General features: G+C 38.8%; 1 protein-coding gene across 1 annotated transcript in view; it reads left to right on the forward strand.

The window, feature by feature from the left end:
- NME7 (NME/NM23 family member 7) overlaps positions 1-23,623 on the forward strand; it is a 93,317-nt gene that overhangs the window by 39,670 nt on the left and 30,024 nt on the right. Inside the window, 3 exon segments of the mRNA XM_075766248.1 lie at positions 13,353-13,417; positions 14,274-14,342; positions 18,189-18,290. Of these exon segments, the coding sequence (XP_075622363.1) occupies positions 13,353-13,417; positions 14,274-14,342; positions 18,189-18,290 (236 nt within the window).

A 23,623-nucleotide genomic window follows, 5' to 3' on the forward strand; every position in this document is an offset into this window, starting at 1 on the left:
TGGAAATGTTTAATGCCCAGCTGTCACCATGCAAAAATAATCTCACTTTTGTGTCCTGTAGTTGGATACAGGACCATGTGTAGGAGCAGTGAGTGCAGTAAAATATGTTGGCTCTGGCACTGCAACAGTATTCTGAGTGCAGAATAAACATTGCCATGTGAGAGCATTGAGATTTTTCTAGTAAGATGCAGAGCACACTGCAACATTTTAATCACTTCTCTGTGGATAGCTGAAATGGGAAGAGCAGAAGTGGCTGTAGCAGTTTCCAGGCCTTCACACCTCAAGTGGGATGTCTGGAGAGCCTGCTGAAAAAAAATGGCTTTCACAAGAAAGAGTCTCGCACTCACTGCTGATAATCTGCCTGTTATCTCTTTGAGGCCTTGCATGGTATCTGCTACCGATAAGTCTGCCATGCAGCAAAGACAGTATGGTGTTCCTTTTACAGAAACATGGGCAGCAGCTGGGATCTTACTTAGCTAAATGTTTGCAGAGGACAGACTTTTCCATGGCAGGATTGTTAGGTCCTTAATTTGGTTGTGAAAATAGCAAAGTGGATGGCTTGGGGTGTGCTTTCTTATACTTAAGACTTAATCTCTATTACATATGGAGGTCAGATTCTCTCTTAGTGAGCTCAGGTTGTCCCTTCCTACTTTTAATCTTCTTCATTTCTGTAGATTCATAGTGCCCTGTCCGTTACTTACTTTCTTTTTTATTGAACTTCTCAGATTTTTTTCTGAAAAAAAAAAAAAAAAAAAAAACCAAACAAAAAAAACCCCAGAAAAATTCTGAATCACCAAAGGACCAATTCTAGCCCTGTTTGCACTCCCCTCTGGGAGTGAGTGTGTGCGGGAGGTGGGAGTGGTGAGAGAGAGAAAGAGGTACGAGTACCGATAAACGCAAGATGTAAGTGCACACCCAGCTTTGCAGTGTGAGCACTAGAAAGATTGGACTAGAGCTGAGCTTAATATCCACTGTATAGTCCTTTTTCTTACACCACAGAGGGCTGGAAAGGCAGACCGCAGCTGCCAAACAACAACTAAAATTTGAAAGACAAACTGTACCTTGTGTGAGTGTTCTCTGTCCATACAGCTTTGATTACTACTCTCAACAGAATGAAGAAATCAAAACTGAATTTTCTTTTCTAAGTCAGCAAAGCGTTTAATCAATTTTAAATTACTATCAAGAATCATGGAATTCGGGGACTGGCTGCTTTTTACCTTACTAAGCTCTATTGTTCCTGCCTGTTCTCTCCAGTGTTACTTGGAATGTTTCAAAAGCCACACGTGCTGCATCTCTTAAAGAGGTTATGAGACTGAGGTGGTCTTGTAAAACTTTCCAGAAGTTGACAAGGAATTGGGCTTAGGGAAGGGAAGAGTCACTGTGTCTGGGCAGTGGCTTCACTCTTTGGCTGAGAGCACTGGTGTGGCTTCATATTGCAACTGAACCGGTTCCAGTCTGCAGTGTGAGGCAAGATGACTCCTTCTTCAAAAGGGCTGCAGAAGTCTCCAACGTCAGCCCAATGGGTCAGGAGTATCACAGGGGAGAGGATTTGGCTTTCTTAGCCTGTCCTCCTCTGTCTTCCTTAGTCTTTCTTGTGTTCTTCAGCCTCTTTGTGTGAGTAACAACAAAAACGTCACTGAGCGGCATCTTTTTTGGTACTCATGGTCTTCTTATAAAGCACTTTGCATCATCACAGTTGGAAGAATCATGCACAACAGAGAGCTGTGCACTAGCTTTGCAGCAGTTTTTGGATATCTTAATTCTGAAATTACTGTCTTATGATTAAACTGCCTGTTTTAAAGTTGAAGGGACATAGCCTTTGCCTCCTGTAGATTTTAAAGCTTTTAAAGTTTTGAGCATGCTGTGTATCCAGTGGCAGGCTGTCTCTACAGAAATGCCACCATTCCTCCTTCCCCATGCAGATTGTTTTGGAGTCAGGGAATAGCATGCTGAAAGGGTTTGGGAGGACCAAACAATCTACTCAGGAGAACTCCTAGCTACTTGTCCGAAATACACAGACAAGAAGGGAGAAGCCGAGCTTAAGGGATTAGAGAGTAGAGACATGGCAGCGGAGCAGGTTGGCCCCATGGGATTGTGCAGAAAAAGAAAGAAAACTTTCTGTAGGCAGAAAGTTTAAGAAAGGAAAGGCTGACCTATTTGGGCTCAGCAATCCATGACAGAGCGAGGAGGCCCTGCTCATCTCATCTCATCTCCTTTTTAACAGCTGTTAGCAACTGTGTTCAGTGATACCTGAGACATTCTGGTTATGCCAGCAACTTCTCCTATATCTCAGTTGAAGTAGGTGCTGTAGCAACTAGTGAGCTGCCCTTTTGGCAAAATTGCACATAGGAAACTATGTGGTCTTAAAAATAAGCAACTTGTTTACCACCAGCAACAGTGCTTCTAGCTGTGGCTGTCCATCCTGCTGTTTCTGGTGGGGAGAATGGAAGTGGAAACACGGCAGCTGGAGAGGAAAGGAAATCCTGTGTGGCCATCAGTGCGAGAAGGTGGTTTGGTGGAGGCGTGGAGAGGAATTTATGTGGGTCAAAGCAGCAGAGTCTCTTATGCATTGCAGATTTGATTTGTGCTCTGCAAATTTTCAGTATTGAGTATCTAAAAATAAACCTTTTTGACATTTCCTATGCGCTGCTGAGGCTTTGAACTTGATTATCTAATTACCATGAATATAATCTGCTCATTAGACATGTACAATTAGATGAAGTTTCACTTACATGCTTGAGCTTATATGGAGCTTTAGTCTTTATTTCTGCAGAAACATGTCTGAATTTGTGATTTGAATTTTGGTTTCCAGTCTTTTTCCCGGTGTTTCTTTTTCCTCCAGAGTCCATTGCATAATTGATTCTTAGAAGGAAAAATCTTCTATTTTCCATCCTGGAAGATGGTTTGCTTTAACCACAGCTGTAAGCTAGGAAGCTTTTCAGCGAGCTTACCTTGCTGTCAAAAGGCTGGATCTAATCTCTAGTTTACACTGGTTAATTCTGGGACAGAGTCCTTTCTTAGAAACTGCCTTCGATTATCGTAGAGGGTTTGTAGGGTTCCTATCCAGGGACAGAGCAGTGGAAAATCACTGTTGGTTTTATCTCTCGCCTTGCTGACCCTCTCCTGAGGGCATACGGAAACATGTTGCTAGGCAGCCGCGGCAGCGCAGCCCCAGCCCCAGCACCTGCAGCAGGGCCTGGCGCAGCGCTCACCCCGCCCGATGGCTCCTGCAAGCGAGAGCACCGAAAAGCGTCTGCCAGGCTGCGGGGGAACCCTGGGGCCTGATGAAGGGCGTTGGGGAGTTACACAAAGTTTAACTTCAGCTGTCAAGGGTGCTGGTAATGCTGGAGGGGCGGTTATTGCTGGCCCTCTAGGACATGTATCATATGCACGTCTTAAAGAAGTAAGGCAATAGCTATTTCATCAGTCTGGTGTCAGCGTAACCTCTTCTGTGGAGATCAGAGACAGGAAAGCAGCTGGGAAGGCCATTGAAGGCAATGTTAGCCCCGTGCTCTTGGACAAGACAGCTTTAGCTCATTCTCTAGCGGCTCCTCACGGCGGAGATGAAGCGCTTCCCTGGCTGGCTGGAAAGTTGGCCATGGCGAGGTGGTTGTATTTTAAATCTGAAGAGGGTTTGCAACAGCAGTCCAGTTGCTCTTTATTGGAGCTCAAAGAATGCAAAAGCAACCAGATGCTACTCCATGCAGACTTGTTCCAACCAGGGTTGTGTTGGGGGGACACGAGTGTGTTTGACCCCTGCAGAATCTGCCACACTTTCAGTGTCTTTTAGCCTCCTCCTCCTCTCTTCTCCAGTTTTCAGTTGAGGAGAATGGTAACTAGTAAGCACAGTTCCTTAGTGTGTTGATTAGGATTGTAGGGCTTAATTGTTTAATAATTGGAGTGCTTTAGTGTGGAATCTGTGTTCTGTAACCCACTTGCTTCTTGTGCTTGGAGGTTCTGATAATTCAGATACAATGTTACAGCTGCAATCATTTAGCCATTCTCTTTTTGTAATTCCCCTCCTGTTATTATAAACTGGAGGTATTAGCAGTAGTGCTCAGAAGCCAAACTTGTAATTGCACCAAAATGGATGACCCTCAGTTTAATACCCTGAGGACAGTTATGACTGGACTGTTTTGTCAGCAGAAATAGCACCTTGTAGATCACTGGGTGGCATTAACTTTATTGTATTTATGTGTAAAAGTTTAGTCATGTTTGCTGCAGAATTAGAATTTGGTATTTCATGACTAGTTTAATATTTCTTTGATGTGGCTTTTATTTAATTCTTTTGAAAAACAAGCAGGGAAAAAAATGACAAAAATAGTTGATGATCAGGCTATAAAGGCTGAGGTCAAAGCATGTTATATTTCATATTTTGTACATAGGTTACAGCACAGAGCTTGAGAGGAAAAATCCTGCCCTCCTTTTCTGCGCTCCCAAGCTGAGACATGGGTTTTCCTAACATCAGAGTTTTGCCAAAACCAAATTTGGGGCTAGAACTGTGCCACAAACTTGAAAAGCAAAGCTGTTGGTCAGGAATTGATTGGACCTGATGCAAACTGAAAGGCCTGCCTAGAGGTAAGGAAGCCTCTATGGCCTTGAGGGCTCTAGATGTGAAACTGGTTACCCACACAGGTTGTTTGTAGTATGTCTTAATCTTGAGATTTTGTTCTAACATTGCTGGTAGGTTAAACCCTTGTCCCTTTTTTGTAATAATAATAAAAAGTTACAGTGGTGTCTTCCACATTATTCTTCAACTAAAATTTAAGTCTCACAGGAAACAAAAGTGGGTTCTTTCCAAGTGGAAAAGATGTTCTGTGGAAATGTGGTTTTAGATCTGAGTGGGTGATAAATCTTAGAGAGTGCTCCTGTCTTAACTTAATACTTACTGGACTATGAATTTAGAAAATTCATAGACCTTTTATTGATCAACAAAACACTGCATGACAGGTAACCATAAGAATCATATTTCCATTATTTATGCAAAAACTTAGAAAATTTTTAATTGAGAGAATACTTCCTTGCTCTAGAGACAAACCTGACTTGGACAAAAAGAATACCAAGGACTATAATTGAGTCTCAAGCAGGTACAGAAACAGGATTTACTTATGTAGGATCTCAAATGAAGTTACTTTACAAGAGAGAGTAGGGAGAGAAGGACTAAAATCCAGCATTTTAGTAGATTATATGTCTGATTGCAAATAACTGAAGAGCTGTTCCTGACACACGATATGCTTGTTGGTCTTTGAAAAAGAGAAGGCTTCACTGTGAAAATGTCAGTTGACCTCTCTAGTGTGCCAAGTATAGTTACATGTATGTAGTTAGGAAATAAGCTGGAAAAGAAAAAGAGGATAGGATAGAAGAGGTGCAAATCTGTCATCATTTCTCAGGACTAGGTATCTATATCATTGTTTTATATGAAGATGATTCATATTAATAAGATTTTTAAAAATTATAAACAAACTCTGGAAATTTCTTTTTCATCCTGGGCTTAGACATAAGTTTCAGTAACTCATTTTTATTTTCAGAAAACTTAGAAGTAGAACAAGGTTTTCTCATACTTGAGAAAAATGAGGAAAGCAATTTTCTCATAAGTAATCTGAAAGTATATCTTCTGTCTGTGATAAGTATGCATAATAGAAAGATGAAGTGCAGATGCTGTGGACTTCACCTCGTCATAGGCAGAAGTTTTCTTTGTATCTTGTCTACAAGGCTGAGTGCAAAGGGGCATCAGTGTAGCCTTGATAAACTTAACAATTAGAAGTCTGGAAGGAACTACTTGAAGATAGAATCTGGAAATGGAAAAAAAGTGGAATGAACACAAAGCTTTGCAAATGCTTCAAAGAAGTACAGTGGATCGTTTGAGCTGTGACCTCTGGGTAGTCCCCACATGCAATATGGCAATCTTAGTGTTGCAATCATGTGAAAAACTACTTGGTAAAGCTCTATGCTTTCAGAAGCAGGTGTTTTTTTGCAGATGGATTTACCCAGGCAGAAGACATATTTATGCAGAATTAAATGCATTTGACTTCTTATGTTTTCCTTGAATATATTATATGTAAGGTATTGAAGTGTTGGGTGGTGTCTGGTGGTGCTGGGGTTTTGTTTGTTTTCTCTTTAAAGAAGCTAGGAAAAAGTGATTAAAATGAAAGCAACCTACTTTACCACTTTATCACCATTTTTTAGAAAAACATTTACTTTCCATGAGAACAGTAGTCCATCCACTTCCATCTGTGTTTTAAACTCTTCGCTGTAGTTGTAATGATGGATAGTCCTTGCTTGGGATGTTTGGTTTTGAAACCAAGCCTATGTTGTTTCTTGATTATTTCCTGCATAAAGTTTTAGAAGCTTGGCATTGGCTTCCCAACTTAAACTGACTTTGGATCTCAGTGGCTAGTGGGGAAGCGACATTCATTTTTTTCAAAGTATGAAAAATATATTTTGCATTTGAATTGATTAAGGTAGAGGGGGAAGTGAACTGAATCTGGAAATCCTTTCTGACAGCTTGAGACTGGAAGGAAGAGGAGAAGGTATACTTCAGAGAAACAGACAGATCAAATGGCACAGCCAATCCTTGCTGAAGCTGATAAGTATCCTCCTACTATTGGAAAGAGAGTGTTTCCCAACAGTGTTCAGTAGACCTATATTAGAGGTGCTCCTGTTGCTGAAAATCATCTGTGTGCAGGGACGATGGTGTTAATATAATAAAAAAAAATATTAGGAATGAGTGTTTATTATAGCATTTGGGGATTTTCATTCTTAAAGGGTTAGAGAAAAGTTAATTTTAAGAGTCGTCTGGGGAATTTCAGGCTAATGAAACTTTTTTCATACCAAGGAAACCGAGGAATCAAGAGTCTATAATTTCTTTTAAACCACTTAGATAGTGATGATAGGATGGACTTTTACCACCATGTCTTTTCTGAAAGAAAATAGGCTTTGCTGATCTCTGAATTCTCTAAGTATACTTTCCATAAAGGAAGATAAACCAGAGCCAGATAGTCTAATTCACTTGAATATCAGTGCTTTTGTCAAAGTCCCTTGCTGTTAGGAAACCAAAATTTTCCTTTAGTGAAGTAATTTGTACATTTAGATTTGTGTAGCGTAAGCATCTGCATAGTTTTAAATGCTTTCCTGAACATTGGACTGGGCATGAGCAAGTCAAATCAATAGGGCTTTACAAGTGAAGTCTTGTCACCCATCCTTGGGCCAGTTCTTGTCAATATTGTCATTAATGACTCGGATGGGGAAGGGCAGAGCATGCTTGCAGTGTTTGCAGATGGTACCAAGCACCTGCTACAGTTTTGGAGGATACAATTAGAATTCAGAACATTCCTGATGAACTGCAAAAATGAAGCAATATGAAGAAAATAAAACCAAATATGAACAATGGCATAGCACTGCCATGGAGGGGGGGGAAATAAATGCACAAATATAAAATAGAGAACTGACAGGGTATCAGTGAAAAGTCTGTAGAGAAATGGTTGGAATAGTGATACACCATAAGCACGATCAGGGTTCACAATGTTGGACACACTTTATTTAGGGTTGTGTTTTTTTTCCAGTAACTAGTTCTACACAGTGCTGGTGAGAACCCAACTTGTGTACCATGTTCAGTTTCTGGGTGCTGTGTTTCAAAAATAACATAATCAACTGAGAGCAAAAAGAATAAGAGATTTAGCCAATGAAAAATTACGAAAACTTGAAGGGTTTCATTTTTTAACCTGAGTTGAAGAAGACAGGCATCTACAGCTTTATATATGTAAATTTGGAAAATTAGTGCATATTTACTAATTTAGATGAAATAAGATTTAATCTAATCAGTAAGGAAAAAGTGTATTACTGGTCTGATATCTGGGATGTAATGGAACCTTTGTTACCAGAAGTTTTTGAGAACATTTTAGAAAAAATTTAAAAATGCAGCCATGCACAGTCTAACTTCATTGTACCTTGGAGCAAAAGATAAACATCTTGAAGTCTCTTCTCTTACTGCCCTTTTCAAATCAGAGCATAAGGAGAAAGGCAAGGTATGGCGTCTGAAAAGAGCTAAGACACAGAATGTAGGAATATGTGATAGTCTTTTGCCAAGTCAAAAATAAGTGATAGAGTATATTTACTATTCATCTAGGACAGTGAGTTGGCAAACCTTCCACAGGAAGTAGAATATAAAATTAGTAAAGGCTGGAGCAGATTATAGGAGATCTCCTGAGTGTTTTAACCTGCAGAGTTAAGTTAATTGACAGTGTGATAGTAGATTAAAATTATTGTTTATAATTATGGGCAATGCACCCTAAAAGGCATAATTTTAACCACTTCCTCTCTGTAACTGTAATCATTCATGAAAAGTCCCGTGCACAGTGTTCAGTAGAGATAACAACAAAAAAAAAAATATTAGTAAGCTTATGAATGGTTTGAATTATAACACTGAATGTCATCATATAATCTAGTGGTACAGCCTCAACTAAAATATCATGTTTAGTTTTGTTCATAGTCAAGAAATAAGCAAAAGTAAATGAAAATCATTCTAGCCATAGAAACATTCTTCTAGCCAGATGATTGACCATAATCGGCTCAAGTGAAAAAAGAAAAAAATCAGAGTGGATGTGCCAAAGGAGTACAAAATAACAAACATCTCAAAAGAAATAAAAACAAACTGGATATTTCTTTTTAAGCTTTCTCTTAACACAAGAACAAACAAAGACAGAAAGACAGAAACTTAAGCCTTTCTGGTTTTTTGTAAATATACAACCATCAGTTTGAGTTCAGTATAACTCTTGCAGAGGTATTGATCTTTCCTTCTTAATCTTTCTTACTTCCTCTTGGAAAAATCTTGAATCTTTCTTACTCTTGAAAATCTTGGATTCTATCATTATGAACTATATTTTCTAATCATTTCCTCACATGTTCCTCTTTATCTTCTGCTTGTCTTTTTTTTTTTGCCCCTCATGGTTAGCCTGGGTAGCTTTCGAGCTCCCCTTTTAATCTCTGTTGGCCCAATATGAGTCTTTCAGGAGACCCTCTATCCCTCTGTAACTCACTTCTTGGTGCTCCAGAGTACAAATACAAACATAACTCAAAATCCTTTTTCATACAGTCCACAGCAAGGCTGGGAGATCAGTAGATGCAGATTATCACTATGGCCAGACTTTTGGGAGTCTAGAAATGGTGTATTTATGTTGCATAGTAAGAATGTCCAGAGTTATGTTATTTCTAAGTGGAAAATGCAAAAGGGAAGAGATAGATAAAACCTTGATCTTCAGGGGATAAGTTGACCAACTCATAGGAAGAAGTGCACGTTTTGAGAAGGACATCTGTCAGCTTCCTACTGTACCGTGTTTCGCAATGTTGTCTGAATCAAAGATTAGCGAGAACTTCAGCTGAAATATGTTGCAGGAGGGTCCAGCTCTGAGTCCCACTTTTTCTTCTTTTGGAATTCAAAAAGGACTTTGCTCAGAGTCAAGCCTGATTGTGATTCTCTGGAGTTTTGGGACAGGACCCTTAACACTTGGCAATAAGGAATCAGGTAGTTTCATTATACCGTGAAGCAAAATTGCATTTTAAAATGTCAAAAATAGACATGAAGTGAAATTGCTACTTTTAGCATCTGGTACCGGTTACTTCTAGAAATATATTACTGGATTAGGTGGATCATTGATCTGATCAGTCATGGCACTTTATCTATTCCTGTCAAAAACCTGTGGCTCTTCCAGAGGAATTTTTTTTAATTATTGGAAAGGTATTAAAAAATTACATATAGAAGTTGAGATGAGTAAGCTAGTTCTTGACTTGCTTTGAAGGCAGTCTGCTGTCTTGCCTAATAAAGCTTTTAATGGCGGAATGGTTAAATTGGCAAACAGGCCAAGAAGAAAGGGAAGAGAATGTAGCTTCCTTAGTCATAGGGCTGGTGGTTTGTAGTGCCTGGCAGGTCCAGGTAATGCAGCTGTTACATGCCATTAATTAAAATGCTGTTAGGTTAAAGGTGAACTTTTTTATTTTATTCCAATCCATATTTCTGCAAACAGTTGTAACATTTTTCAGTCTGGTGTTTTCCCTGCTACTTTCTGTCTCTTAATGAAGTACAATTTTCAAATACTGTGTTTTGTAAAGCAACAAAAGTATAGAAGATCGATGTAACTGAGAAGGTCTTGGTGCCTTATCGTTTTATCTGATTAAAATATGTTGGAAGATTATCTGTCCTCTATTAGGTGCATAGTAACAATGCTGCATAGGAGACATAAAGCATGTGCATGCGCGCACGCGTTCTCTCTCTGTCTCTGTCGCTCTCATATTTGTTAGGATTAGTATTAAATTTGCCCAGTTGTATTTAGTAATGCTTGTGATTCCTTTGTGCTTTGTGACTGGAAATTCATCATAACTGGTGCCTAATCTGCAGCTTTGATCTGGGTTCTTACTATAATCACATTTTAAACGTGCACTGACCCTGTTTGAAGGGTCCTTAAAAAGTTGTTTTTTCACTAAAGATCTGGATTTTAAAGTTGAAAACAAATTGTTGAAAGCTGCTGAAATGGCACTCTATCTAATTAGTTCTTCTTTTCCTCAGCCTTATCTGCCCACAAAGGAGAGGACACGTCCCAGTTCAGTCATGCAACTGGCTGAAAGTCTGAAACAGATCCCAAGCGGAGCCTTGAGCTTCCATTCTTCTGTTGCTGGGGGATTGCCTCTATGCTTTTTGTTTCTATTTTCGTTCAGGTAGAATTTGAAAGGAAAGTGTCCCTAGGAGAAGTGATATGTGTAGTGGCTAAACTGGGACAAGGGAGGCCAAGTCACCGGATTTGTAGATCTGCGCTGGTAACTGGTAACTGCCACTGGTAACTCGCTTATCCTCCTGTGCCTCAATTCCCACATCTGGGAAGTGGAGCTAACATCCTGCTTTGCAAACATAAATGAAATCTCATGCCTCTTCCTCAAGGCGCTCTGAATTTTTTTGGCAGGACGATCTGTGTACAATGACAGTAATTCCTTTGGTTAAGGCTTTTGGGTGTTGCAGTCGTGGGCAATCTGGAGCAACAAGGTGCTCCTTTGCTCTGATGAGTGAGAGTGAACTCAGGAATACAATGTAGAGGAAAATCTTGATAGGTTTATCACAGTTAATTATTAAATGAACCTTGTATTAAAGACTTTTATGCAAAATACATTCTTACTTTGATTTCTATCATTAAAGGAGCCTGTCTCCTCTCTACAGAGAAGAAAAATCATAATGACTTCAAGTAGAGAAACAGCCCAGAAAGCTGAATATTTGAGTCCCTCTTTGATTCTCTAGAACATGGATTTTGCTTACAGCTTGTAAAACTGCCGAGGACACAAGTTCTGTAAAAAGCAGATCTCCGTAGTACCCCAGAACCTGATACCTGATGAGTATTTTAATTAGATGCTTGCTGGCTGTGAAGGCCTATGCAAGTGTCCCGTTCTTGACTAATAAGTGTAAAATGGAGATCTGTCATACAAAGCAGCGTTCTCATCCCCAGGTAGCCTCGTCTCTGCAAGTGGCGGTTGCCGTTTGTCTGCCACTGCCCTTTCTTTGTCTTTGTTGTTTCTGGTGAAGCAGTGGCTGTTGACTGGAGCATTGGTTCTGAAGATCAAGAATGAGGAAATGTTTATGCTCTGTCACAGATTTATTTATTCATTTATTTATTTCCTGAATGATCCCCAGCCAGTCACTTAATCTTTTTATAAACTGGCCATTCATCTCTGAAGTCAAGACTGTAGGCTCGCTGCCTCAATGGAACCCATGTGTGGAAGCATCTGAGCTGCTCAGTCTTATCAGCAGGGTGGGCAAAAAGAAACTAGAGGTCTGATTTCTCTCTCTGACGTGGTCTTGCATTTCCTGGGCAAACCTGTCTCTTCGTTTTGCTGCTGCAATTATTTTTTTTTTTCACCTTGAAAAAAAGGGGAAATACATTTTCCCAGTTTCACAGGAGTGTTAAAAGGGAACTTTTATCAGCAGTAGTGAGCCATGACAGTATAATGGGACAAGAACTGCACCTTCCTCTGCTTGTTTCTATGTTCTGTAGGCTGAAAGAGCTACGTGGACTGAGTATATCAAAATCTCAGTTTTTCCTTTAGTAGTTTGAAGATCTTTGGAAGAAGTATGCACTGTTTTATAAGGGGAAAGTTTTTCTACATAAACCTTAATGTGAAAATATTGTAGGGGATACTTGAGGAATGGCATTTTTCATATTCATTTGTAAAGACATTTTTTGAAAGCCCACCAACTATCCGTCTTATTTACTCAGAGCTTCTGCTGACCTTTTAATGTGGTAGGAAGCTCACCGATCCTATGCCACAGGTATTAGCAGACTGTGTATAATTCAGGTCTTGAGCATGCTAAAGCCTAGACACTAGCTTTGTTTTATTCTCATCTACTAAATTTATACAGTGCTAAAAAAATCCTGCAATTTAAAGACTAGTTAATAAAATAATTTAATGACCAGAAGTCAAATCCTGCTCTTGTCATACATTACAGGGTATTTTTCTGTGGTTAATTCTCTTCTGAATAAATGTCCAGAAATTTGTAGTTTCTCACAAATTGTACTAGAGGACAGGCATTTATGTTCTGTAAAAACGGTGATTCTATGAAATTCACTCACACAGAGTACTGTGCTTGGCTGATATAATCTTCAAAATGGCCTGATCTTGTAAGCACAGGCAAATCTAAAATACACACTCAGTGGAAAATCAGTGGTTCCTGTTCTCCGAAGTTTAGTGTTTTGTTTTATAATGTCATTCAGTCCTTGAGGATGCATTCTGGAGAGAATAAAGCAAGCACCACAAATCAGCAATAACATATTTGTGAATTGTAACCTTAGAAGCAGCAGGTTATTTTGCACTAATGTGTTTTTGCCATAGAAGACGTGAACTTTTGTGCTGGTTTATTGGCAATATTTATTATTATCCTGTATTGTTTCTAGATTAAAGTAGGACCCCCACTCTGGTGAACACTGCATAAAACCAGCAAAATAGTCAGTCTGTGCCCTGAATTGATTACTGTCTAAGCAGCAGTATTGCCAATGGACCTTCATTAAAAATACAAATCCTGGTCTTGCAGCAACTGAGTGTTTTGCAGATGTGAGAAAAGCAAAGGCTTCACTAATTACCTTTTTTGTTAGAGATTCTTTTCAACAGCTGCATGAAATTTAGTTGTTTGAAACCATCAACACGTCACTTTAGATAGAACATAGAGTATGTGAACTCAGCTCAGCTCTCTGCTTCCTCTCATGGCATTACACAAACACTGGGTTTTTTTGTTTAAAATAAATTTTTTACAGGCATAAATACCTTCCAGTTGTAAATTCTGCTTTTTAAAATTGAATACTGTCTTTTGTATATTTCTTCAGGACTAGCTGGAAAGATTATAAAAGCCATCGTCAGTGAAGGATTTCAGATCTCAGCTTTGCAGATGGTAGGTTTCCTTTTGTGTATGTTTTTCTGATAAACAGAAGTTGGAGAAGTGCTGTATGCGCTTCACAGCAATGCACAGGTGTCTTCTGCAATATAAAACCCTTGTGCAGACTCTGTAGCAATGTTTTGGGATCAGCATTGTCCTTGTGATATTTGTATGTTATTATTTGATTGATCAGCTGATCTGTTTCTTGTTGCTGGGTGACCTTGAGCCAAGACATTTTACCTCTCTGTATCTCAGTTTCTCTGTAGTTAGAAGGGGGATAATGATATCTGTCCCTTCTCAGCAATCTGAGAAATCTTTGCAAAAAGTACTAGCTAAGATTTGAGAAATGATTGTTAATATCCTTCCTTAATTTTAAAAAACATATATTTAGAAGGATTTTGAGGGAATGTTTTTAAAGATATCTAAATGATTTTGACACCCTGATCACCCTCAGCTGTTAAAGGAAGTTGGCACATTGTTCCCAAGAGTAGTCCTTTAAGTCCTGGCCTTTGACTTTTGTGAAAGTCTCAAGATCTGAAATCCCCCTATGACTGAAATCCCCATCACAAATGAAGAATAGCCTCTTTCCTTTACTATTCAACAAACAGATCCTCTTGCATGTCTTAGTGGTATCAGCCAACACTACCTTGTCTACTTGTATTTGAGGTGGAAGAAGATACTGTGTGCTGTGTTGCCTGTGGCATCATTAGCTAAGTTGCTGACAAACTTCATGTTACAGCTGTAAAGCCATTCCTTTTACCTACCAGAACTTAAGAGTATTCTGAATGTTTGCTAGTTAAGAGGAGGTGTCTGTCTATTTTGTTGTAGTTGTTGTTTAAGGCAGATTGGCTTAACATTTTTGTTTTCTTAGTTCAACATGGAGCGTGCAAATGTGGAAGAATTTTATGAGATTTACAAAGGTGTTGTCGCAGAATACGTGGTAAGTATAAGTTTGAGAATAATCTGTTTAAAAATAAAATACGATTAAATGGGGAAGCAGTCACATCTTTCCCTTTTTGGGATTGTGATAGAATTTCTTTTAGGAACCTGATATTCACCAATTCTACCTTGTTCTCAAATAAACTAACTCATCTTGAAACTTGTGCTGTGTTGTAAGAAAGGAGAGTCTTCTGTGAAAGTTGTTCAGCCAAGGAATTTGTAAAATACAACAAAGTGAAAAAAATCCTCCTCAGATAAGTTATTTTATTGTGGTAGAGCTATGAGAATGTGTCCCTTTTGTATCTTTGTTTGATTTGATATTGCAGTAGTGGCTTGGACCAGAATATATATTTTTTTTATTTTGTTTACAATGGGACTGCTGTATTCGAATGCTTTCCTAATGACATGTTGAGCTATTCTTAATTTTATTGATCTGACTTTTGTGGATCTTCAGAAACTTTAAGATGTTTAAGATACGCTGTCATCCCAGCATAAATCTAGATATTATTATGCCTCGTTGTATTGTCGCATAAAACTTCTTGACTGCAGAGAGAACAATGGGAATACAAGAAGACGACCTTGCCTTTCTGTATCACTTTCTGTCGGAGGATTTTGGTTCATTTTACAAATAGGAATGAGTTTAGCTTCACTGTCATGTTATATGCTATGCAAATTATCCTTAATTTTTACATGGTTAAATTATTAAAAGCTTTCTACACAGTTACTAATATTACTCCAGACAGTTACTAATGTAACTCTGATAATGACATTTTAATTTCCTAGTTTCCCCCCCCTTTATGATTGTTTAGTCTACCTTACTTCAACAGGGTTTGTAGATTTGTCTTTAAATAGGTTAGGAGTAGTGTTAGTTCACTGTCAGGTTGGGCAATACTCTTAAAGTCTCCTCTGATAACACCGTTTTTGACAAGGACCAAAGGAAGATTGGACAGGCAGACTTGTAGGTGCGTGACAGAATTCAAATATTGTAATATCTGACCAGTATTTCAGGGCCCGAAGAGTCCCATGGTACTGCAAATGTCTCTGTTTTGAACCAAATTGGAAGTTTTCTACCATCTTCTTCTTCTGCAGCTCTTTTGTGCAATCTCTGACCCCCTAATAAGTTGCAAGTTTTAGTTATATAATTTAATTGGAGAGTTACTCAGACGGGAAAGTGACATTTAAACAGGATAAATCAATAAAGATATGTTTTAGATGGGATTTGAAGAAAAGTGAGAATCTAGGGCTCTGTCCTGCAAGCCATATGTGCTGGATGAACTCAGCTGAAATGAAATGAATTTAATATCTCCATGCACTCAGGATATCTGTGAAACAGGAAAACGTGGGAAAGCTAATCATGACGGTAAAGGGATCCAGAGAAGGCACATATGGGAACAGCAATAGATATTGTCAGCGCAGGCCAAATAGGAAGAAGTATGTTGCGAAATAGGATATTGAAGAAAGAATATGACCTCTTATATCTGTGACTCAGAACCGTCTGGTTTGATCTGAATTTTATTTATCATTCCAAAATAACTCAGCACAGAAGATACTTGGCATCCAGAAATGCTTTTCAAAAAACCGTACTCCCATTTCTTCTGGTCACTCCTTGTCAGTCAGATAAAGGCTTGACATTGTATATAAAGCACTTCTCTGTGAAAAGAGAAAGCTGAACAATTGCCCAAAATTTTAGCTTTGTTGGTATCTCCTGCATGGGATTTTGCATACACTTGATTAGTTTTTGTGCTGTTTTGCTTTGTATTTCCTACTGTAGCCGGAATAGAAAATGGGAAAGAAAGGAGGGAGGTTATTTTGGGTCAGCTCAGAATCCACTTTGTTAATCAAAAATGCTTGAGCTTGATCCAGCTCCAGGAATGGTTTTGGTTGGCCACAAGCTATGTTATTTGATGAATAAACTATTTCCTAAAGAAGATTTGATTTAGCTGTAACTGGGACTCTTACCAGAGAAGGTGTCTTCTACTTAAATTCAACTCTGGACTTGACGAGGCTGCGTAGAGTAGACCAAGCTTGTCTCACATAGTGCCACATGCCTCCGTGCTGATGGTAGCTGGTCTTCAGTTCTCAGCTTTGTGTTGTAATGAAGGAGTCAGGAGTAACTTTGCTCACGGTGTTTGCTTTTGCTGGTGGAATGTCAGTGCTGATACAGAAACAATAGACAAGGGAGGAACAAGAAAAACCACAGTTTGCAGGGAGGAATTCAGTTGATTCAACTGTAGTTAAAAGCCTGGTTTTTCTCCACTTTTCTGTTAACAGTTATTTAGATGACAGAATTCAATGAAATTGTACAGAGTAGTGACTTTGTGGCAATTTATTATTTCTTAACAGAATGAAATATATTGCCCTTTGACCTGTTCTTAACAGAGGATCAGTTGGTGATAAGACAGTTTTTGGAATTAAAATATTTATTCATGTTGTAGAGAATGAAAGTAGTCTGCACTTTTTTCATGTCCTCTCCGGAATACTTCATCTCCATTTCCTACAATCAGGTTGATGATAGAGGCATATGGCTAAAATTCCATCCCGTTGACTGGATGTACATTAGATTACAATTAAGAACATGCTTTCAGCATGGAATCTGTTATGAAGATACCAACTCTTTGGAATTGGAGTCTTTGTGTATTTAGTTTCCATCACAATTCGTAAAAGGTAGAGAAGGATTTAATCCTTCTTTTCCTGCTACTTTTTTGCCCACTGTGTATGCTCTTGTTCTTTGCCATGGCTTGTCCTTGACCTGCCCATGGCTGGTGGGTGTGATTGCAATACCTTGCTTGTCCTTCCCTGCCCTCCCTTATTTCCTGTGAAGTTTTCTCCTTTCCCCTTTCCTCATTGGTTTTGATCCTTTTAATTGTCCTGATTTGTTTAAAACTTGTCTGCCCAAATCTTTAGACAAGTAAGCAATTATTAGGGCATGTTTTAAAAAAAGTCAGACTAGAACATCAAAATAGGTTCTTTCTGCTTGTGAAATCTATACCTCTAATTAACAAACTCCAAATCGGCACTAATGCCCAGAGTTAGTTTAAGCTTATGAAAAGTAAGACCCATCTTTGTCACCCACTCAGAACTCATGATGCCTCTCTACTCTCCAGGAGGCTCCAGGGAAACAGATGATTTTGGTGTAACTGAGATTCTGGTAACAGTACACCACAAGAACCTTGCCAGATCAAGGACCCTTTCCCTAACAGGTTGTTCACAGGCCTCTTTCAATTCTGCTCTGCTGGCTTGTGTGTTTCAGCTTTTGTAGCAATATGTGAAGAAAAGACAGTGAGAACCAAAAGCCCAGGAGGCATTTGAATGACTTAAAGCCATCCAACAGGTGTGTATTTGGAAACAAATATGGGCTGTGTACCGTGTTCCCTGTAGGGAACACTGCAAAGTACATTGCTGCCTGTGGAACTGGCTGAACATTGTGTGATTCTTTTTTTAATTTTTTTTTTCAGGCTTATACCCAGCAAAGTGTGTTCCATTGATTCAGTCTAGTTTGATAAGTTATGGGATACTTCTGTGAAAAACAGGTCCAGATCAATAAGGATGTATCCACAAAATAATTTAAAGTATTGTGGATGCTGTTGCATGCTATTCAGTATCCTGTTGAAGCTGTATATCTAATTTACCTCAATCCCCACCTTCTATACCAAGTAGCAAAATGGAAAAGATTTCTTTTGTTGTGAATACTAATCACATCTTTGTTTCATGTCTTTGCTTTCCTAAATGCACCAATATTTCTTAGTTGTTCCTCTCCTGTAAGTTTGGGTCTAGTTTGAGGGAGTAATACAACCTTTGCTAATGCTCAAAGAAGCTCAGATTTTCTTCTGTCTTTTTTCTCTTTCAGGACATGGTTACAGAGTTGTGTTCAGGCCCCTGTATAGCAATGGAGATTATACAACCCGAGCCTCCAAAAGTCTTCAGAGACTTCTGTGGTCCTTCTGACCCTGTAAGTACTTGCTTGAGTGATAAGGAACACTTAAAAACTTGATGTGCTCTCTATGTGAATTAAAATATCGCAGTGTGGTATGGCTGCCATGTACCTGCTGCATTCCTTGGAAACATGTAAGCATTACCTTATTATGGAGGTCAAATGCTAGTCTTACTGGACCAACTTGCAAATCCTCTAGCAACTCCTCTGATCTTACCTAAACTAGATGATAAAATACTGTGATGGTATTTATGTGAAAGGAAAGCTATCTAGGCAAAAATCTTTGTTGAAGATTCATAAATATTCTAACACAAGGCTTCACAGCCCTGGAACAAATAGTTATTGCTTGTGCATGCCAGTATAAATCAAATGTTAGTCCACTGCAGCCTGTGGCATTCTCCTAGGGTTAAACTGTGAAAAGAAAATTGGTTCCTTTGGTTTTTAGAAGGAAGTGAACAAAAAAAGGTGTAAAAGTTCTCGTACCTGTTTGCTATGCTAATGCTTCTAGCTTTTATTTTTCATATGTGTGATACCATGTGCAGTTTGGAGACAAGCATAAGTGCTGTCTCAAAAAGTTTGCAGTTTTTTGTTAAACGATGAAGGCTCCTATAGCACACTGGAGCCATGAGGTGAAGTATCAAGATAGAGGCAATGAGGTCAGGGTTTGTATGGTTTTTTGGTTATGTTTTGATGTTTTAGTTGCAGACTGAGTGGATTTCCATTGAAAAAATTCACACAGATTAATATTTGAAGGGGAGAACAAGTTGTTCAGGATATATTTTTCTTCAGATCCAGAGTTTCCATTACAGAAAGCACAAGTTAAAGGCATTATCTAAACTTTTTTCCCCCTTCTATTTGGTAACATTCAAATGCTTCTCTGCTGGGTTAGCATCTTGTAAGCAGAGCATAACCTGTTTATCTGACTTAGTTTTAACTGCAGGATGATATATCAGTAATAATGTACACAATATGGTGGCTTCAGTTTTGTTTCAAATTCCATGTTTAAGGTTTCTGATCTTTAAAGTTTTCAAATATGTAGTTGTTTTATTTGGGCCTATTATATCCTTTCCATGTTTCTGCTTGTTTAATGCCTGATATGTTAAAGTAAGAATATTCTTGCAAACATCACAGCTGCTTTAGGTTATTAAAGACAAGTCTACCTATACAAGGGGAATGTCTCTGTTTTCCTCATTACATCACATGAAAAGCTCTGTCATAGCTATGCAACTTGTGTGTGACCAAGGGAACTGTTGATAAGCCAAGGAACTGACTGGTTACAATATCTGTCTCAAATAGGAGTAGCAGAAACCATAACAATGTTTTCATTATCTAGCAAGGTTATATACAGACCACGAAGATACCATGGACTTGATATTCTGCTGGTTAAAGTAAATCTAAGTGTCATGCAAACAGTGCGTTATCACTGGGAGATATGAATCTCTCTGTAACTTGTTTGTTTGTTTATATATGCTAAATCCTGATGTGTGTACAGCCTGTTTATAAACACAAGTGAAGACCAAGTTTACTACAAAATGTACCTGATGGCTCACTTTGGTTCCTGTTAAATAGTACCGTATTTGGCAAGTAGTGCCATTGAAATCACTGTGATTGCTCTCAAAGCAACGTGCTGTTTGAAGTGAGTAAAGGGTGTGTGGAATGGAGTTTGACATGTAATGAATCTCTCTCAGTCACGTGCTGTTAATTATATCTTAGATACATAGCAAATGCAATAATTACTTTGTGGCAAGTCAGGTATCTAAACTGGATATGAATGTTAACAGCCCTTTCAGTCTGTTCTTGGTTTTGCAGGGAGATAGTTGGGGTACACTTCAGTAAAAGGCATCCAAAAGAGGTGATACAGATTTTCCCAAATCAAAGCGAGATGTCATTTGGAAATAGGTCTGGTTTTGTCCAAGTTCGTGATGTTTAGGGCTGAAGAAAGAATTAGAGTTGTTCCATTTTGAAGAATATACTGTAATAGGCTAGCAATTTATACCAAGTGTACAATGTTAAAATGAAATGGAACTTTGTGCTATTTTTCTATAACTGGGTAATATGTTGTTAGCCCTGCAGGTCAGTAAAGCTCTCTGCCAAAAATATCCTTCATTATAAACCAGCTTATAAATACTTTATTAAAATCTCTCATGTGGTAATAGGGAAGACTACTAACCAAAAAGCTGTTTTGAGCCTCTTTGTAGTGGCATACCAATGCCCTATTAAATGTGGAAAGCGGGCAATGGGATAAAGATACTTGTCTGTGAGGAGCTGTGCTGGAGATGCTCATTCTCAAAACTGTTGTGACCTGATTGAAGGGCTCAGGTGTCACAGATTGCAGGCTTGTGGAACATTTGTCCCCCACAGTGGTCTGGTGCGCTAGGAGAAATGCTTTTCTGCAGATTTGCTGCTTGCATTCTTGTTGTACACTGGCACTTTTTCTAGTGAGTGGCTGGCTGGGTCATTGCACTCTTGGTGAACTGTCAGCACCTGCAATTACACTCAGATTAAGCTCCTGGAGTGCAGCTGGATTTTTTTGTGTCATTGGTGGCTTCATCTGAGGCCTTTCTGTAATTTTTCAGATCAGCTGTGATGCTTGGGGTTTTTGTCTTCCAGTTTCAGCCTCTAGCTTAGCTGTACCTCACAGCCAGGTCCCAGACTACTCGTCTGACTTGCTGTTGGTGTCGCTCTGCGCCTCGTTCTCTCTGTCCTGGAATGCCTCTGTGGCTAATGTGTAGTAGGGCTTAGAAATGGAAAGCTCTCTCCATATCTACTATAATGAACAGGTATTTACATTTACTTACTGTTGCAACACCCCTATAAAAGGCCAGCAGGCCATTCTGATGCCCATCTTGAAAATACTCTTTCTTTACAATGTTAATAAGGGCTGTTTAAAAAAGATCTCTGAATTCCACACAAAACTGTAGTTTTTCAAGGAGGGGAAGTATCCACAGCCTCTGCTATGCTCCCAAAGCTAGGAAGTTTGAGATATTGAGATCCTATGAACAGCTGAGCACTTTTTTTTTTATATTTAAATTTCAAATAGGAATGGGATTTCTGAAATGACTTTGAGTTCCACTGATTATCCGTGGTGTGTCCGAATCATTTAAGCCCTTTTTCAAAATGTAATACCAAATCTTGTTATGCAGGTTGTTAAATTATGGTTTTTGTGCTGGGTGCTATTTCACTCCATTTCTTCTGGTGTAGTTCTGACATCAAGAGAAAAAAAAAATTACACCTATGGCAAAGAGGTAACTGCTCTAGAAAGCTAGGAAGAGGAGTTAAACAGTTAATTAAATCAGATTAATACAGAACACAAATCTTTTGAACTTTCAATACATGCTATCACTTAGAAATAAGAGTTGCTAATTGCAACCAAAATTCAACAGAAAAAGCCATGTTTCTTCATTGTAAAGAAATTAAAATGCTGGGAGGGGTAGGGATAAATGCAGCAGAGTGTGCACTATCAAGAAAGCTATTTTGTTTAAGTGTGGTAAGAGAAAACCCCACACAAACTGTTCTGCACTGATTTGACATTGTTTCACATGGATCAGGAAGCAAAGGCTATCACGGGAAACCTTAACTTCAGAATAGGGGGATGGTGGCCAGGGAATCCCATCGCTGCTTGAGCTTGTATTTATTTGATTGGTGTTTGTGTATTTTTGGCCGCTGGAACACTTGGAGGCCTTTTGTTATTACTTAAGTCTGAAGCTACAGCTTCAGTTTTCACATCTTCTTCATGCAGCTTCTGTGTTGAAATAGCTGCTGGTAATGTTTTGTCATGGAAATGTTGAGGAGGTTACTAAGTACTCGTAAGACACTTGTAACATGCTGTAGAAATTAGATATATTGCTTTTATTTTTGTATTTTTACCTTTCTTTTGAACTTTCTTAATACACAAATGAAAAGGTCGATTATAACATGTGATTCCAGGAGTCCAGCTACATGTTCCTGGCTGATTGCATAACTTTTAGTAGTCTTTAGAGCTTTTATTTAGGATTGACAGTACACTAAAAGTGACTCAAGTACCTTCTGCTGTGAGTTATTATTAAAGCGATAGGATGTGCTGCAATATTTCTGCATCCAGTGGGCTGAAAAGTGTTTTTTGTATACTTGCTTTAGATCCTAACCTGCATTCTCTTTACATTGGGGGTTTGCAAGTGTAAGGATAACAGTGTATTAACAGTCTTTTGTACTTTTGCATCAATGCCAAAGAGCTAAAATGGAGATTAGACAATTTAAAACAAAGCGGTGAACTGAAAGAGCCGGATTCTGCTTTAGCTCCATTCCTGACCTCACTGTGTGACCTTGGACAAAAAGTTCAATATGTTTCTGCCTCAGTTATCACATCAGTTAAATAGGGATAACAGTATGAGCCAAAGAGCACTGTTGCTGTAAGATTTTTGTTTATATAGATCTCCTGTGAATCTCTAGCACTGACAAATATCTACATGTGAGGCCAAAAATGTTCATCTTCATTCCTAGAACTACATTAGGAGCGTGACATTTTCATATTACATCACATAAAAAGTAGTTCAGTGGAAGAGACAAAGAAATATAAAGACTATTTGTCAGCTCCCAAGTACTCATTTTCTGGCAGTACCTTCATAGCTGTTTCAATGTGGATTCTCTGTGTAGCCTGGTGAGCTTTGGTCAGAGTGTTGACAGTGAAGTACGTAATGTGTTTCAAGAGAAATAAGATTTATTAATCTAATTCTTTGATGAAGAAGATTTTTCATATAATTGATTATCTACTCAGCCTGAGTCATGTAATAATAATAAAAATTTTCATTCAGTGCCAGACCATTATCAGCTAGAATAGCAAACAGATCGATCGATACCAGTTAGAATATCCTGCTGTTTAAGCCTGCAATGGGAAAGACATGATTGAATTGCTTAGATGTTATTTAGGGTCAGTCATCTGACTCTGTCCTTTCAGTTTTTAATTTCCACATCAGTCTCTGCAGGTCTAATGAAAATGTGTTCTAGACAGTGCTAATGCCTCTTAGTTGAGGGACCTGGTAATTTTTGACCGAATGTCTGTGGAGGGAGATTCTTCCCTCTATTGCAGCCCCTTTTGCTGAGCTGACATTGCTGGTTCATAAAGCCCAAGTTTTGGTGGGTTCAGGACTTCTCATACCTTGTTCCGTGTCACCCCTCTGTGTGTGGGCAGGGGGCTTATTGAGACTGGATCTAGAAGAAAGGATGTGTTTAAGACAGCTGTGCTCTAATCACCCACAGCTGTAATGGGATTGTAACCACAAGTTGCCACCACTGCTTTAGACTGTCAATATGTTGGTGTATGGTTTGAAATTTACCTCCAAAAGTGTTATAGCTTGTTGTCAGAGACAAGCCTG

Source organism: Balearica regulorum, chromosome 1, assembly GCF_011004875.1.
Source record: "Balearica regulorum gibbericeps isolate bBalReg1 chromosome 1, bBalReg1.pri, whole genome shotgun sequence".
Lineage (NCBI taxonomy): Eukaryota > Metazoa > Chordata > Aves > Gruiformes > Gruidae > Balearica > Balearica regulorum.